The 17,112-nt window shown below is 40.4% G+C and overlaps 1 protein-coding gene across 1 annotated transcript; it reads left to right on the top strand.

The window, feature by feature from the left end:
* The first annotated feature begins 3,811 nt into the window (after nucleotides 1-3,811).
* On the top strand, nucleotides 3,812-16,870 carry CLDN1 (claudin 1). The gene is made up of 4 exons (XM_028504559.2): nucleotides 3,812-4,286; nucleotides 12,582-12,746; nucleotides 14,841-14,925; nucleotides 16,574-16,870. The coding sequence occupies exons 1-4, from the start codon at nucleotides 4,064-4,066 to the stop codon at nucleotides 16,734-16,736; spliced, it is 636 nt and encodes a 211-aa protein (XP_028360360.1). The 5' UTR covers nucleotides 3,812-4,063; the 3' UTR covers nucleotides 16,737-16,870.
* Nucleotides 16,871-17,112: the final 242 nt, after the last annotated feature.

Raw genomic sequence — 17,112 nt, 5'->3', positions numbered from 1 at the left:
ATGAGGTAGAGTTTTACTCACCTGAAAGAGGAAAAACCTAAGGCACAAGTACATTTACAAATTTTACAACATTATTCTACTAGTAAGTGATAGAACTAGGGTTCAAAAAGTTTTTACTTATAACCACTCATACCTCACTATCCTCTAATACTAGAAGTATCTTCTAATACTAAAGTGCATGTTAAATTTTCACCTTTGTACTTTCATCCCTCTTTCAAACCTTAAATAATTACACAACAGATTACAGATTTTTTACTAAGAAATGTGTCCATCTATTTGGTTTTTAGCACCTGAAAAGTCAATGTTAATAAGCATTGTCACTAAGAGAAAAATTTATATCTCGAAGACTTTCTCACTGTTATCTTTAACCATATCTTAGAATCTGCCCTGCTGATTCTTGGGATTGTATGTGAGGGGTGGTTTTTTTGTTTGTGTTTGTTTGTTTTTTGTCTACACTCTCATCTATCACCCTGAGTCTCACCTATACTTTCTTGTCTGTACTTTCTTGTACGTTCGTGTCTCTTCTACTTATTCCTGGTTCTCATGATCATGGCTGAGCCCAAGCCCCAGTCACACATGGACACGGGGTACACCAGTGGGCCATGCACTGTTCTCTGCCACACTTCCCTCCTCCACAGCAACACCGCCCCACAGGGTTCTGGGCCCTCCTGGGATAGAACCTTCGTGGGCAGCAGCAGAAACTGAGAAGTGACAGGAAGGAGCAGAAGGTCAGTCACTGGGTGGAACATCTCTCTGCTCTCTGGAGGTAGAAACACATGGTAAGGATGGCTAAACCCTGAAAGTCACCAGTCCTCCATCGATTTGGCTCACACCGGGAACTACTGCAGGGCAGGGCTTAAAGGCATGGGCCAGGGTCAAAGTGTGCAGTTTGGAACACCAGTGCTTCCAGTTACCAAATATGACCCTGGGTAAGTGATCTGACCTCTCTGTGTCTCTGTCATCTTCACAGAGGAGACAGTGAAGGGGTGTCAAACTCATTCTCACTGGGGCTGCATCAGCCTTGTGGTGGCCTTCAAAGGGCCAAATGTAATGTTAGGGTTGTATAAATGTAACTACTCCCTAATAGTTAAGTGCGAGCTCAGTGCTGCTGCCAGGTACAAACAAGGTGCCAGGCCAGGTAAAACAAGGTAGAGGGCTGGATTCGGCCCAAGGGCCTTGTGTTTGCCCCCTGTGAGACAGTGCATATAAAAGTCTTAGTTCATCACTTGATGAGGACAGCATGTTACACTCACAGGTGTCATCTATTATTACTTAGAGTCATAAAGCTTTAGACTGGGCTGACCTTTTAGTAGTCAATTTCTAACTGTTAAGAGTAGGAAAACTGAGAAAGAGAAAGGAGATAATTTGTCTGAGGGTACACAGCAGATTTCCTATCCCACAAGACTTTTGCCGTACCATATTCAGCCTTTCTAGAAACTTCTCAGTCACAGGGCTGCCTCTATTGTTTATGCTTCATATATGAAAGGCCAATGTTTGTAAGTTGTTTTTCCTCTTCAGTTGATAGATGTATGCTGAGCCATTCTCTCACCTATCTGCTCGTAGGAAAACACAGAAAACTAGACAGGATTAGGGATGCCAGAGATGGGCCTGGGTCACAGCGGGTAAACAGCATCCACCGCAGCCTCACAGACACGGTTGTGGGCAATGAGGTAATCAACCTCAGAGAGGCCTGGAATAAAAAAACAAAAACATTCAGCCTCACCACAGAATCTGCCCCTCCGATTCTCTGACAATTGTGTGTTGATGGACACAGGTCCTAATGTAGATTAGAAGGGCCTGTGCACAAGTATATTTGTTAAATGGAGATCCCATTTTCATGAATCCAATCTGAACAAAGAACACAATTTTAAAAAATACTTTTAATTTTGAATTGACTGTAACAAAAAAGGTAAGATTATATGATTCACAGGATAGTGGTCTAGTCAGGCAGCAAGTTCTGAGAAACTCCTGTGAACCTGCGCAGTGATCCTGGGGAATAAATAAATCAAGCATGACTGATCGTTTTTCACCCACACCCACAAGTGCCTGCAGAACATCCATGGGGGACCTAAAAAGCATTCCTGACTTTGGACGTAGACCCAGGGGACTCAACCTGGATGCACCTTGCCCTACTGAGCTGACTCAGAGCCTCCCTGAGGGTCTGGGAGGTTTTCAGAAGGACAGCACTCACTGGTTTCACTCCTGCTTACCCCTAAAGCAGGAGTGTCAAACTCATTTTCACTGGGGGCCATATCAGCCTCGCAGTGGCCTTCAAAGGGCCAAATGTAATATTAGGACTGTGTAAATGTAACTTCTCCTTAACAGTTAAGCGAGAACTTGGCGCTGCTGCCATGTAGAAATAAGGTGCCAGGCAGATAAAACAAGGTGGAAGGCCAGATTTGGTCCACAGGCCTTGTGTTTGCCACCTGTGCCCTAAATGAATCCCGTCACCCAGCTCAAGTGTTACCCTCTTCCTTGCCAGTGCCCAGATCCCTCTGCCGACCCGTCTTTCAGATTTAAACCTTCAGATGTTATCTGGAGATCACCAGGTGGAAGTGAAGGTGGTGGAGTTTGGGTTTTTGCTTTATCATTTTTATTTACAGACTTTGACTTTTTTAAAGGGCAGTTTTAGTTAGGATCACAACAGAATTCAGCAGAAGATACATAAATTCTTATATAATCTCTGGCTCTGCACATCTTCCCACATTATCAACATCCCCCAAGTGGCAGAGTTTTCTCATTCTTCTTATTTACACCCTGAACTTCTTTACTATTCCCTCCTGGTCACAAACTGGCAGCTCCCACTGTAAATACAGGGCTATATCACATTTTCTCCTTACCATGTTTATTTCTGCCTCCAAAGCACTTCTGTTTTTCATAAAACCATAGAAGCTTCTCCTCCCACTACACTCATACCACACACAGAAAACAGTTGGGAAAACATTTTAATTATTCCAGACCAAACCACAATACCACTTAAGTACAGAGAAGGAAGCTTTACAGACCCACTGAGGGAAAAAAAAAAAAAAAAAAAAAAGGCTCAACTGGAGTAAAACCTCAGGGGGTGGCCATAGCCAGTCACTGCAAACCCCTGGAGCCAGAGCTCAGACTTCCCAAGCCCAGTCCTCTTTCTGCTAGGGGAAGACTTTTTAGATGCTCTGGCCTTTAATGAATCGCATCTGATAATTCATTAATGAATCACGTATCTAGGGGCAGGGATCACTTTCCCAGTCCCTCCTGTAACGAATCGCTGCTCTAAGACACACAGCTGTGGGGAAGAGGCTGACATGTGTGGGAGGGTGGGAGAGGGTAGACTGCATTTTCTCAGCTATGATACTAGATTAAAGGGCATATACTTCGTGTCTTTCCCTCAAGTTGAGATGTAGTAGAAAGCAGGGTGGGCTGGCAACCAAGCACTGCATGTGCTACTAATTTGATGTTATGTGGAAATAACATCAAATCTGTGGGTCTCATGAGGGCTCTATATTCTCATCTTTTGGATTTTTAGTGTTTACTCATTCATAGTAATTTGGGGGTAAATAAAGATTGCATGAATGGAGAGCCTCAAACGTCTGGCTAACTAGAGAAAAATGTGCGAGGGGAGAAATGCGAGGGAGCGAGCACGGGATCAGTCTGCATATTTAATCCCACCCAAGTTATTCCCACGTTGTGGCCCCACCGCCAGGTGACTTTCGCTGGCCGCGCTCTGCCTCCCGCTTCCCCAGAGAGCCTCACTGAAACCGCCAGGGGGCGCTGCGCAGCGGCCAGGCCTGGGCGCAGGGCGGAGCTGCTTTAAATTGCGGCGCCCAGCAGCTTGGCGTCTCAGTCCCAGAGCCTAAGCTCAGCGGCGGCTTCTTGCACCCGGACTCCAGCGTCAGCCCGGACCAGGACTCGGAACCGGTCCCAGACCTAGAGCCTCTCCAGCGGCAGTGCAGGGATCCGGGCTTCCCATAATAACTTACTCGGCGTGGCTCTGCTACCCTTGGGAGCTCCGAGTGAGCCTCTGCAAACTCCGCCTGCTGCACCTGCCACCCCTGAGCCAGCTGGGTTGCCTGAGTGAACCATGGCCAACGCGGGACTGCAACTCCTGGGCTTCATCCTGGCCTTCCTGGGCTGGATGGGAGCTATTGCCAGCACAGCGATGCCCCAGTGGAAGACTCACTCCCATGCGGGTGACAACATCGTGACGGCCCAGTCCATCTATGAGGGGCTGTGGATGTCCTGTGTGTCACAGAGTACCGGGCAGATCCAGTGCAAAGTCTTCGACTCCTTGCTGAATCTGCACAGTGAGTGTATTCCCTTCCCCAACAGCTGTGACCCAAGTCTCTAACCCCTGCCACCCCAGGGGCTCCGTTTAGGGGTAGTGGCTATGAGCTGATTCTGTTATGTGATTACATGGTTATCAGTCCTCAGTTGAACAAGTCTTCTGATCCTGTGCGCTGTCGAGAAGTAGAGAGAACTGTGGTTTGGGGAAAGGGGGATCCAGGACTAAGCTCTAGTTTTGCCTCTAGTTCCCTGGGTAACACTTTTTTCCTGCTCCTCTGGGTGTGCTTGCATCTTAAATTCAAGTGAGAGCGGTTTGGAGATTGAGAGCGAAGGCCAAAGTCGAACTTGAGTTGTTAGGCCTCTCCTGTGTGTTCTAAGATTCTGTGTGTATTGAAGAATGGTAGGGTTTGGACAAGAAAATGGTGTGCCTCGGAAACTTTGTAGCCTGGTAGCTTCTCAAGTTCATGAAGTTAAATAGGTAATCTCAAAATCTTTGATAATTTTTCATTCTAATCTATCTTTACTATGACTTTTCAAAAGTCATTCTTACAAGGAATGCCCCAGCTTAATGCTTCTGCTCACATTGGAGTTTGAATATTTTGCTATTTAAGATTCAGTAAGTGGGGAGGAGCCCCTTGCACCCCTTTTCATGACTTTCTGAAGAAACCTCTGGAGACTCCCCTGAAAGTTTTCAAGTCAGGAGTCTTCAGAGGAGTGAGATTTTGTCATGTTAGTTTGGAAAGTGAAGGATGGTGGCTGGTGGGAAAACAACAATAAGAAAGGAAAGTTTTTAATAACCTCCAATTGTAATATGGAGGGAAGAGTGAAGATACTGAAGCAAAATGCCAGAAAGCAGACCGAGCTGATGACGGCAGAGGTCAGCTTGGGGAGGAAGCCAGGGAGAGGGGGTGCATCTTCTCTCCAAGTTTCCATCTTGATTTTCTGCGTAATGGAGATTTGCTTCTTATTTCTGTCAAGTTGGAAGGATTATGTAGAGAGAAATATTCCTAAGAATAGTGGGGGGAAGGATGACAGGATGGCTTTTTCCCCTTTCTTATTTTTTTAAATAAAAGCTTTTGAGTGGCTTGTCTGAAACGCATTTAATTCCCACTTACCTAGGTAATAACAATTTATGGCTGGGGTATTTTCTTTGACATATTACATTAGTTGCCATGTAACATGCGCCTGTTATTTCTTTGAACAAACCTGAAGAAAAGCTCCCTTAGTCTTTGGCTGGATAAACAAGCTTGCCCACCAGCCCCTTTAGGGGCTGAGGGTGAGCAGTGTTGTGATCTATATTAGGTATGCTGTTTTGTATAAGCATTGAATCTCCGCATGGAAAGATAAATACATGTAAGGAAATGGTGTCAGAAATTTGGGGTGTCATGTTGAGATATTGGTAGATGGAGAAGGTTCTAAAGACAATTCTAGAAAGGTCTCTGATTTTTCTGGTCAAAATAGTTTATTGTCAACATGTTTAAATAGGTGTTCCTTTAACTTCCTTAAATGACCAATGGATTCAGATTGATTCATGTTATAAATACTCAAACAGGCCATTCCTACCTATGATAAGGTTAAATTGCTTTATTTCATGTGCTCTTAGTTACCATAGCTGTTACAGTTTTTGAAGTTGTGGTGGAAGAATTAAACAATGTCTCCCTCCTCTCCCCAGTACACATTTTGGGGATTTCTACCTGATGAAATCTCCAAAATCTTCCATGTCAGATTTTTCTTTTCATTTTGGTTAAAGCCAGAGATGATCCAAGGTGGGGCTGAGGCCTTTCTCTCAAATCCAGTTCCCAGAAGAGGAAGTTTTGACTCACAGGCATTCTCTCTAACCTGCCAATGACTCACAGGATGCCTTTGGATCGAGCCCAGAGAACCTGTGTCCATTTCTCTACCTCAGCAGTGGTGCTCACACCCACCTGATGCAGAGACCTACGGTGGTGATTCATTGGCTGGTTTTGGTATAGTTCTGCATCACCTCTAGATTTTAACAGGGTTATCTGTATATATAAGTAATTTTCCTTGTAAGAGATTGTATTCCTTAGTTGAAAAGCTTGCTTAGAAGTCTGCTAAAATTGAACCTTGTTCTCTTTGGCAATGGAGCCCACTTGGCATCTCAGGGTTGAAATACAGGGATTCATCAAGGTTGTAGCTCTAGATGTGTTAGGATCCCTTGTTCCCCTCCTCTAAACAGTGTCAGCTATAACTAGAATCATTCCATAAGTGTCGAAAGAGATACTGTGTGTTTAAACCAATATAGGAAATATAGGACATGAGACACAGCAGGGTTTGGTTTTATTTTATTTTGGTAGTTCTTGCAAAGAAGTTTATGAAAATGTAGTCTGAGACACTTCCTGGGGAAGCAAGTGTTGCACTTGCTTTGGGGTTTATACTGGCTGAGACCATTTCAGTTCCATCCCAAGTGTGTGATGTTTATTTACACCGATGACTCTTGCAGCTGAAAGTTAGAATGTACAGAGGAGAGTGGCAGGTACAATTAAAGTAGACTTTTCTGGATTAAGCTTTGTACATCTTGCCTGGCTGTGATCCCATTTTCAAACTTTCGGCAAGCTAGTGTCTGTTTTATGTGCTTAGTTAATTGCTCCTTCTTGCTTGACTTGAATAGCTAGGGCTGTCCAAAGACTGGACTTCCCCAGGAGGCCACACGGTAGGAGGTGTATAAGCAGAAAAATAAGTAAGCATTTCATAGGAATGTTCTAGAGAAAATCCAAGCACCAGACAAATGGGAGGTTCGACTAGACTCTGTAAGTCACATCCAACCTTGGGATTCTGTAATTTGTTTATAAGCTCCTCCAGCCTGTTCAACTTGCTTTTCATGAATCCACATGTGTGTAGGAGTGCTTAATGAGTATTGGTTCTCAGTGAGGTTTCCCAGCGCTCTCACCATGATGTCAGGCTCAATCAAAGAGCAAAATCACTAACTTGGACAGACTTTTAAAGCATAGGCAGTGAGGAGGGCACCATTTACACTTCCCCAGTCTGCATTATGCCTACTGAACCAAGGGTATTCACAGAACCATTGGAGTTCAGATCTGTTTCAGGAATTACTTCTGACCCCTGGAAGGACAGATGTCAAAACAAAAATCCAGGCTTGAGATCAGAAGTTCTTAATCCTGACCCTGGTGTTGCACTAACGAGTCATGTGTGCAACAGTGAGCCCCTTGGTCTCTCTGGGCTATAGTCTCCCCACTTATAAAATAGGGCAGAGTTTGTGTGGGGGGAATGGAGAGGTGAATCTATGATTCATTAATCCCTTCCATAAACGTAAACTGTGTTGCTCCTAGGGATGCAGCTAAGATGATATATAAGCTGCTAAAGCTGATTTCTTACAGTACCAACATTCTTTGTCACTAACTACAGTGATTGAAGGGAAAAAGTCAAGTGGCATAGTTTAGGTTTCCTTGTTTGGAGTGTTGAGTATGTGGCATAGAGGGAATATAGAAACATAAATTAAATCATGAGGCAAAGGGAGGAAGGAAGGAAGGAAGGAAGGAAGGAAGGAAGGAAGGAAGGAAGGAAGGAAGGAAGGAAGGAAGGAAGGAAAGAGGAAGGAAGGAAGGAAAAAAATGACCGCTAAGGACATTCCAAAAAGCTCTAAGTCTTGCCTCATCCCAGATCACTTCAGTTTCTGACTGTGCTGGAGTCCTGAGGTCACACCCAGTGGCCACCAGCTCATGCATCAATAAAATGGAGATGCTAACAATGAGGACTCTTGAGAAACTTTGAACTTGAGTAAAAGCAAGATTTAAACCAGTGAAAAGGCCATGGGAGTATAGTTCTGTGATGAGCTCATTTAATTGCAGAGGAGAAGAGAGCATTTTTGTTCTAGTGCCCTAATGTTCAATTCATTGATCTGTCTATTACTTATTAAGCAACTTCTGATACAAAAAGGGACAATGTGACGATGCAGATGTATTTCATTTTTTGTTTATGATATATAGTACACAGGGTAATAATGTAATAATATAGCTATAAAGGGCATGAAAATGTCAGGTATTTTTAAAAAATCTGCCACTTATATAGTAACACTTTAGCAAAGCTTTAGAAAAAAATCCCACTTACTTGTCTGTGCTTGTCTCCCAGTGCTTATGTTGATTAACCTAACTGTAGTAGATCGGTAACTTCTAACTCATTTCTTGTCTTGTAAGGAGAGATCTTTGTAAGTATTTTTTTTCAAATTATACTTTCAGGTTGCAAGTAGTAAGAACTTCTTAGGGAGTCTTTAATCTCAAGATGATCAGTCTGGCTAAGTATAATTAAAAGACTGCCTTCTCTATGTATTGCTGAATAATGATGAGAAACAATAATGTAGCTTCGCAAATGTTTACTAACCATTTTCTCTGCAGACAACTTTAGTCAGTGATAACAGTATTAAATAGGTATCTGTGAATTTAAAGGGCTAGGAAAGAAACATAATTGCTTTGAGATTTGATGTAATCAGACCAGCCCAGAATTTGTAGTCCAAGGCTATACTATACCTTTTTAGTCCAAAGTAATATTTTGTAACTTTTAAACATTTTTCAACTTCTGTGCCCTGCTGATCATCATTCCACTAGGGAAAGAAACTTTCTTGGAAGCCCACTAATTGTGTAATTTAAAAATCTAGAAAATTTAAAAAATAGGTCACATTAAGCAAAAAGTATGAATTTTTCTCCCTAAACCTAACCTGAACCCTAACCCTAGAATTACTAGCTTTTAAAGTTCTAAACTAAGTTTGTCCTTATGTAGTAAGATTTCAGCCTCCTCAGGCTCTCTACGGAGGCCTTTCTCAGCATTTTTTTCAAAGGTTAAGCTTAACACAAGAGAATATTTTGAATTTGTAAGGGATAAAGACACATTGTAATTTAAATTTATTAAGCAAAGATTATATAATCTATGTAGCTTGTCAGGTGCCACTTTTAGTGCTTTGGATGGAAATATGAACAAATATCTTACCCAAGTCATCAAGGAGCTCACGATTATGTATTTTAGATCTCTGACTTTACAGACTTGTATGGACCTTAATTTGAAGGATTCATCCTTCTCCAGCTTCAAACTGCACAGCTGAGATTCTATCTGCACATAAAACCCTCATAACTCCTAACACACCTGCTTACTTTGATTTTTAACCCACTATTACATATGGCCAGCTAGTGAGTTTTTATGCTGTTGTGATTCTCACTCAGCCTTTTTTCCTTTGTACATTTTCCCGTACACATCATGATAGTTAAGAATTAATGCAGATGTCTCCAATGAGACAAAACAAGATGTTTGTGTTCAATGCCCACCTAGTTTTGTAAAGTACAAAGAAATGTCCTAAGTCAGTGGGTGCTGAAGATATAAAAGAAAAGATACTGCTCTGCAAAGTAAAACTATTACTTTATCAGATTTTTAAAAACAAAACATTATTTCTTTGCCTTATAGGGTTTATATGACTCCTAACTATAGTTTTGTTTAAATTTAAGCAAGAAATTATTTCATAAAAAAATTTATTTCATAAATTATTATGAAAATTATTTCTAAAAAAAACATACTAAGCTTTGGCTCTTCCCTCACAGAAACTGTGTAAAAGAAGTGGAAGAGTAAAACGGGTACGGCATGAATCAAATGTCTTTTCTTTGAGAACTTACAGGAGACAAAATTTAGCAATGAAAATCATGAATCTCAGGTAATTCCAGGTGAGTGCAAAGGGAGCTTTGAAGTAGTTCACCCATGTGTGCTCCCTGCCCGATGGTTTCATGCAAACCTGACTCACCAGACTGAGCCCCGGCGGCAGCCTCCTCGGGAAGGACACCTTGTGACCAAGGTGCTCGGACCTGCTGGGCTGGTGGCCCGCTGTGTTCCATGCAGTGCACACCAGAATGATTATTATGGAAGTCAGGCTTGGTGTGAGGCCCTGCAACTCCAGCAAAGTGGAAAACTTGGAGAGAGATCAGAGAAAGAAACAGGAGTGATGAATAAAGAGTCAGGAAGTAAGTATTTATGAGAACACAAAGTGGAGGTGGCTGAGAGATGCAGGAGGCTATGTGTATTTCCAGCACAGGAAGAATGTTGACTGATTGTGCTCTCTATACTGAGGATAAAAATCCCATCACCCACTCTTTAACACCCTCCAATGACTTATGATTACACTTAGGCAAAACTCCAAACCCTTTACTCTAGCTTGCAAAGCCCTCTCTGATTTATACCTTCTGTCCACCTTGCTAAACCCACCTCATTTTACTTTCCACATCCTATAGTCCCCCAGTTGAGTGACCAGCTGTCCTGGTTGGCTGGGGATTGAGGGTCTTCTCTGGATGCCGGACAGGTAGTTTTAAAACCAAGACAGTCCAAGGAAAATAGACCAGAGGTCACCTTGTCCTCCAGGCACATGAATCATCTTTATAACTTTCAGCATTTCTTCTTCCACTATTCCTTTGCTTGAAATGATTTCCTTCCGAGTGGAATTTGAAATCTGTGCTGTGGATAGGAGCTTAGTTATTCTATTATCCTTCTCCTTCTTAGTAATGATTGTGTGCAAAAACTGTTGGTAAGTCAGAAGGACACACCCTAACAGAAAGTCCTTGGTACTTTCCTCCTCATACCACCCTGTGAGCATCTTCAGTTCCTGGTAAACCCGTGCTCCATGGAACATGTGTTTTGATTTAGTAGCTCTTACACCACCCTGGAATATTGAGATAAGTGTGTAGGTAGGTACTTATAAGGAGGTGGATATATGAGCGGAGGTGGGGAGTACCTCTACTTTGCTTTTTAATTAAATCAAATAAAAATGTATCTTGGCTTCCAAAATATCTCTCAAATAGAGGGGAAAAAGAAGAAAAAAAAGGAAAAAAAAGAAAAAATGGAAAGAACCGTTGCTACTTTGCAGATAGAGGTTCCTATGATTTTATCATGGATTGGTTATGACAGGGATGGAAATATTAAAAAATTAAATTTTGATGTTTTAGATGTCCTAGTGTTAATTAGGATTGGTAACTTAAGTTCTCAATCCCTGAATATATTAAGATTGAACCTAGGTCTAAATTATACAGTGTGATATAAAACCTTTTTTATCATGTCACACTTTTGAAGAGCATCAGGAAGTCAGTCGTTCCAACCCTCTGGTTAGAGATACCATCACTCACACTTCACATAATAGAAACATGGTCCCAAAGAATAATAAGCAGCTTACTGAAGTTAGCACGGTTTGCTACAATGTAAATAGTATTTATATATGCAGAAATACTTGTCACATGTTAGCACCGTCCATGAGATAATGATCTTCATGGGAAGGAGGAAATGAGCCTAGAATTAATCACACTCAGCTCAGCAGCACAGTTTCAGCCCATTTGCTTTAAGTCTGCCCTTTGACACCACAATGATGGCATCATGTTCTTTTTTTTATAGTACATGCTTTTTTATTTGCATTTGTATTTTTTCTTTTTTTATTATTGTTCAAGGACAGTTGTCTCCATTTTCCCCCACCATTTGCCCCCACCCCGTGTTCTTAGTCTTCAAGAAACATGCTGGCATCATCTCTGGGACTGGCCCTAGCCATTGGTTATAGTATGCAACGACAATAACGGGAAATTAGAAAATTGGTGAAATCCTTAGAAATATTACATTGAATTATTATCTGCTTTTTGACAACATGACAGTTGAAATAATCTTAAAATAAAACTGCTAATATCTATGACTGTTAATCTACTATGTTCTAGAGAATCATTGCAAAGGTTTAGTCTTGTTCTAACAAGGTGGCATTCATATCCCCCATCCTCACCCCAGTCACTGGAGATACAAATGCCGGTTATTCCGCCATGAAAATCTATGAGAGACTCATAGATTCTTACCTTCCAGATTCACCTTTTTTTTTCTGAAGCTTGATGACTGGGGTATAAGGCTGTTAACTGTTACCAAGATATATTACAGACCATTTTAATTATAAATGGTTTAACATTAAGGATAATACATGTGATTGTATTTCAGAATCAAAATTCTCTATTAGTAAGGATTAAAGATGTATTAGGTCAGTTAAACCTATTCAACCAGAGCATTAATTATTCTTTCCAGAGGAATTTGAATTTGACGTTGAGCACATAAAATGTTAGGGCCAAAGGGCTTCTTATTCGTTATCCAGCCAGTTGTTTGTTGTTCTGGAGAAGAAACTATGTTGGTTACCTACGGAAGCATCATGCGAACTAGGGTCTCTTGACTCCTAGTTTGATTTTCTTTCTTTCGCACAACATATAAATAGACTTGGTCTCCTACCACTCTTTTCTTCTTGGGCTAGATGTGATTATTCTTACTTGCTCTAAAATATTTCCTGCCAGGCACTCTGCAAGCAACCCGAGCCTTGATGGTGATTGGCATCCTGCTGGGACTAATAGCCATCTTCGTGGCCACCATTGGCATGAAGTGTATGAAGTGCCTAGAAGACGATGAGGTCCAGAAGATGCGGATGGCTGTCATTGGGGGCGTGATATTTCTTATTTCCGGTAAGAGAGGCCCTGGCCCCCTGCTTTCTAAACCATCTCAGGTGTGGTATGAGATCTAGCTTTACATTTCCTTCAATGATGTTGGATTTCTTGCACTTGAATTGACTTATTTCAGTTCTTTTAAAATCTGAAGACATGGAAACCTAAAGTCCAGCTTACTTTCATACTCTCAAAGGGGAACTACATGAAAATTTAAGATCTGTGCTCACAGCAGACAGGTCTATTCTTTAAGGTTTCAGGTGCCAACTCGTTTATTAGTACCAGTTTCGCCAGGTGAAGAAAAATATCTCCTATCTAGCAAACACTAAGGAACAATTCTAATTGCACAGGAAATGTCTGTGGCGTCCCCACAGATAATATGTGGCAAAGAAGGGGACTAGTGATAGAGAACGTAAAGAATGTGTGAGTCACACAGATGTGTGAGGGATGGATGGGATTAGGATTATTAGAGAAAAATGAGAAGATGATTTCAGGTGGTCACATCTGATTCCAAAATAAACAGAATGTACCCATAGATTAGTGAAGAGAAAGGCCAAAAGGAGTAGAGGAATGGTAGGAAATTAGGTTAAATAAATTAATACCAAAGCAATACAGAAAGGCCTTAAAAACACCAATATGTATCTGTCACCTTAGTGAAGTGTCGATTGGTGAATTAGATATGTGTGTGACCTTTGAGAAAATGAAAGCCGAGAAAGATATGGCAGCTCCATTTTACTGGTATAATGATGCTTATTTGAAATAGGATTGCACGTGTGTGTATCAAATAATATTTTAAATATATAGTCTATTTTTAAAATAATACATTATATATAGCTGTTCATTGTGTTTGAATGTGATACCAGTGTTAGAATTAGACTTTCTCATTTTCTCTTTGACAAAATCCCTGGCAGGGGCGTTTGGCCCAACATATGTGGATTTAACCAACAATGAAGAGTGCGTGTGGCTTTGCTAAAGATTTAGTTAAAGTCATCAGTCTTTCAGTTTATCCAGTTAGCCACTGCTCCCACCCCTCCCCCCACAAAAATGTGGATGGTGCTTTGTTCCCAAAATTCTTCAAAGGCCATGAAGAAATTTACTGCATAGCACACTTCTTTTGCTCACCTTTTTATAACTCCTCTAAGTGTCTACCTCACTCCCGGTTCAGTTTAAGGGGTTTCCTAGAGAGTGAAGGTCGAAAGTTCCAGAGCATCCCATGGTGCACCTGAGCAGCCAAGAGCACTGGTATTTTCTGGCAAGTATTGGAAGCAATTAGCTGGGACCACTTTTTTCCAAGGGAAAGGAGGTTGGAACATGGAAAAGTTTGATCTGCCTATATTGCTGGTTTCTTAGAAATACTATAGAAGGAAGTTATTTAATTTCTTTGGATTAAAAAAAGGTATTTTATACATTATTTGACTTCTGTCAAATAATGGCATGAGTCGTTTTGACTAAGCCATTTCTTTGGCATTACTAAATTATGAAATGCATGGAAAATTGAGAATATGCTGCATAAATAAATATATCTGATGTGGCACCTCAGTGAATCGCAAGGCAATGCTTGGCAGGTCTGGCCAGTGCAGCAGTAGGGATTTGGGTGGTCTGGGACATTCTGAGACCAGGTGTCTGCTATTTAGTTGTTTACTTTCCTTTTGATCCTACAGAAATGTAAATTTTGAGTTTTGGTCAAGAAGAGCACAGAAGGACTTTTGTCTTCCCTTTTTAAATAACCAATCTATAAGGATATCAGGTTCACCAAAAGTAGTTTAGTACACTAATGTATAACAATATCTTTGATGATCTTAAATGACAGGGACCTGCTGCATTGCTTCCAAAAAAGCATTATTTGTGCCAGTGACCTTGAACAATAAATGAATAAGATGACATAGTATAAACTATGCCTAACTCTAACCTAATATTTTTGTGAGTCTTAACAGAATACTTGGAATAAATCATGTCCAAACTTCTAATCTCCCTAAATTAAAATGGGCTAAATTAAAACTGTCAGAACTATTGATGAGATTTAATTCTTGTAAAATTCTTATAAATATAATGGTCTGTATATTCACGCTCAGTGTTCCATAGTGATTAACAGTCTTTTGTTTTGAATTTCTCTAGGTCTGGCTATTTTAGTTGCCACAGCATGGTATGGCCATAGAATTGTTCAAGAATTCTATGACCCTATGACCCCAGTCAATGCCAGGTAATTCTATTCATGTGTAAAATAGCTTGTTTTCTGAGAAAATACCCTTTTCATATTCTCTGCAAAGGCTAGCTAGTGCCGCAGCTTCCCAGAATTGCCTTCCAGAATTTTATGTCAAACTTACAAATAATTTGAATAGCCTGGGACTCATATTAAGATGAATTTGATACTTGTTTTAATGCCCTTTATTGATAACAGAATGTATTTAAAATAGAAAAGTTCCAAGTTTTATACTTTGCAACTGTGTGCTGGAAATTTTCTCTTGTTTTTTAAATATTAATAAAGATGTTAATACATTTGAAATGTACTTTTGGAAGTATATTCTGATACAACACTTAATTGTGATTATTTATAACTAAAACATAGTTTATGATTAAAAATGGTACCACTCTATGGCTTAATGAATAATACTTTATTCTAAGTAGTTTTACTTTATGAAAATAAGTTTTAGTTATGAAAAAGTAAGTTGTGATACTACTTTGGAATTTTTTGTTCCATCACAACTATAAAATTGACTTTTCGAAGGTCAACTTTCCTAATATTGCAAGTTATGGAAGTTCAAAGGCTGACTGTTGGCTCTCAGGTCAATACTTTGATCAGGGACATGGCTCTTTGTCTCACTGTATTCATTTCTTTAAAGTCTAATAACTACATTCGGAGTCAGGATGTTAAGATGTAATTATTGTTTGTTGAGTGCTAGGATGAATAGATGAGAAACCCCAGTGGTTAGATAGATAAGGCGTGATTCTTTTTATACAATCACCCACATACAGGAGAACAGATACTGCAATGATTGTGTTGGAGCCCTTCCCATAAGATTTACAATGTAGGGGCAGAAACTGCTGGAAGTGAATCAGCTAAAATTTTACCAGTAATAGATGTGAGAGCACTTTATAAATTGCTTGGCACCATACACGTTATTTACATTGTCTAAGGTGATCCCGGAAATAGTCCAGCAAGGCAGATGGGATCATCCTGCTTTAAGACAAGGAGAAACCAAGGTGCAGAAGTGAAGGTTGTAGCACACAATTGCAGCAGCTGAGAGTTTGCACCTGGATCTAAACCCAGGCCTTACAACTCTAGGTCTAGTTGTCTCTACTCTTACTGTCCGCAGTCACAGGTCCTCACCCTGAGTGTGGCTTAATACATCCACTTAGATCAGCTTAATCTAGAATGCTCTATGGGCTGCTTAGAAGTCTGTTTTACAAAACCATCAATTTCACATTTCAGTGTATACAGATACCTGGAATCAACTAAAAATTCTAATGGTCTAGCAATCTAGCAGTTTCTTCATAGACTATGGTTGCTACTTGGTGATAGCATGACTTGTTAAGTTTGGCTTAGGAATCAGGGTTTAAACCTGACTTCTAAAGTACATAAACATGCTTTACAAGTCTCCTACACAGGGAAAAGTCTTTGGAAATATTTGCGTAATTAAGCTGATGTTGCATGTTGTATTGCCTGATCTCCTATTGCAAATTGTCAACAACTACAATGTAGACATTCTTGGGTATGTGATCACAAACTGAAAATACTTCCCTCAGAGATCATGGGGGATTATTTTCAGGGAAAAGATATAATGAGATTTCTAATTATAGTAGACAAGTTTCCAGTGTTTCATTAATTAAGCAAATGCATTTCCTCTTAGGTATGAATTTGGTCCTGCTCTCTTCACTGGCTGGGCTGCGGCTTGCTTCTGCCTTCTGGGAGGTGCCCTACTTTGTTGCTCCTGTCCCCGAAAAACAACCTCTTACCCAACACCGCGGCCCTATCCAAAACCTGCACCTTCCAGTGGGAAAGACTACGTGTGACCCAGAAGCAAAAGGAGACAACCCTGGAACAAACAGAAAATGGACACTGAAATACTATTATTGACTTTAAGACCTTTAAACTTGGACTATCATAGTCTGAACTGTGGTATTTTTAAAAAAAATATTTTTTTAAATACCCATTGCTAAAAATGACTTATTTTATCTTCTTTCCTTAATACAGGAGGAAAGACTTTTTCATTTGTATTACTGCTTCCCACTGAGTCATCATCTCAGATGTGGGAGGGCTGTTCCTTAATTATAGATATGTATATAGACATGTTTTTCTATAACAATTAGATAGTAAAATCTCTTATTATGTTGGTACCAGCATACTTAAAACACATCTGAAGATATGTATATTTAAGTCTATCTTGAT

The sequence above is a fragment of the Phyllostomus discolor genome, chromosome 2 (assembly GCF_004126475.2).
Source record: "Phyllostomus discolor isolate MPI-MPIP mPhyDis1 chromosome 2, mPhyDis1.pri.v3, whole genome shotgun sequence".
In the NCBI taxonomy this organism is placed as follows: domain Eukaryota; kingdom Metazoa; phylum Chordata; class Mammalia; order Chiroptera; family Phyllostomidae; genus Phyllostomus; species Phyllostomus discolor.
This window is presented reverse-complemented; position numbering and strand designations above follow the sequence as displayed.

What these genes read in the sequence shown, in the direction of transcription:
- CLDN1 (XM_028504559.2), top strand. Translation starts at nt 4,064, where the DNA reads ATGGCCAACGCGGGACTGCAACTCCTGGGCTTCATCCTGGCCTTCCTG. An exon ending in CTCCTTGCTGAATCTGCACA is followed by an intron (nt 4,287 to 12,581) that starts GTGAGTGTATTC and finishes ATTTCCTGCCAG; the next exon opens with GCACTCTGCAAGCAACCCGA. An exon ending in CGTGATATTTCTTATTTCCG is followed by an intron (nt 12,747 to 14,840) that starts GTAAGAGAGGCC and finishes GAATTTCTCTAG; the next exon opens with GTCTGGCTATTTTAGTTGCC.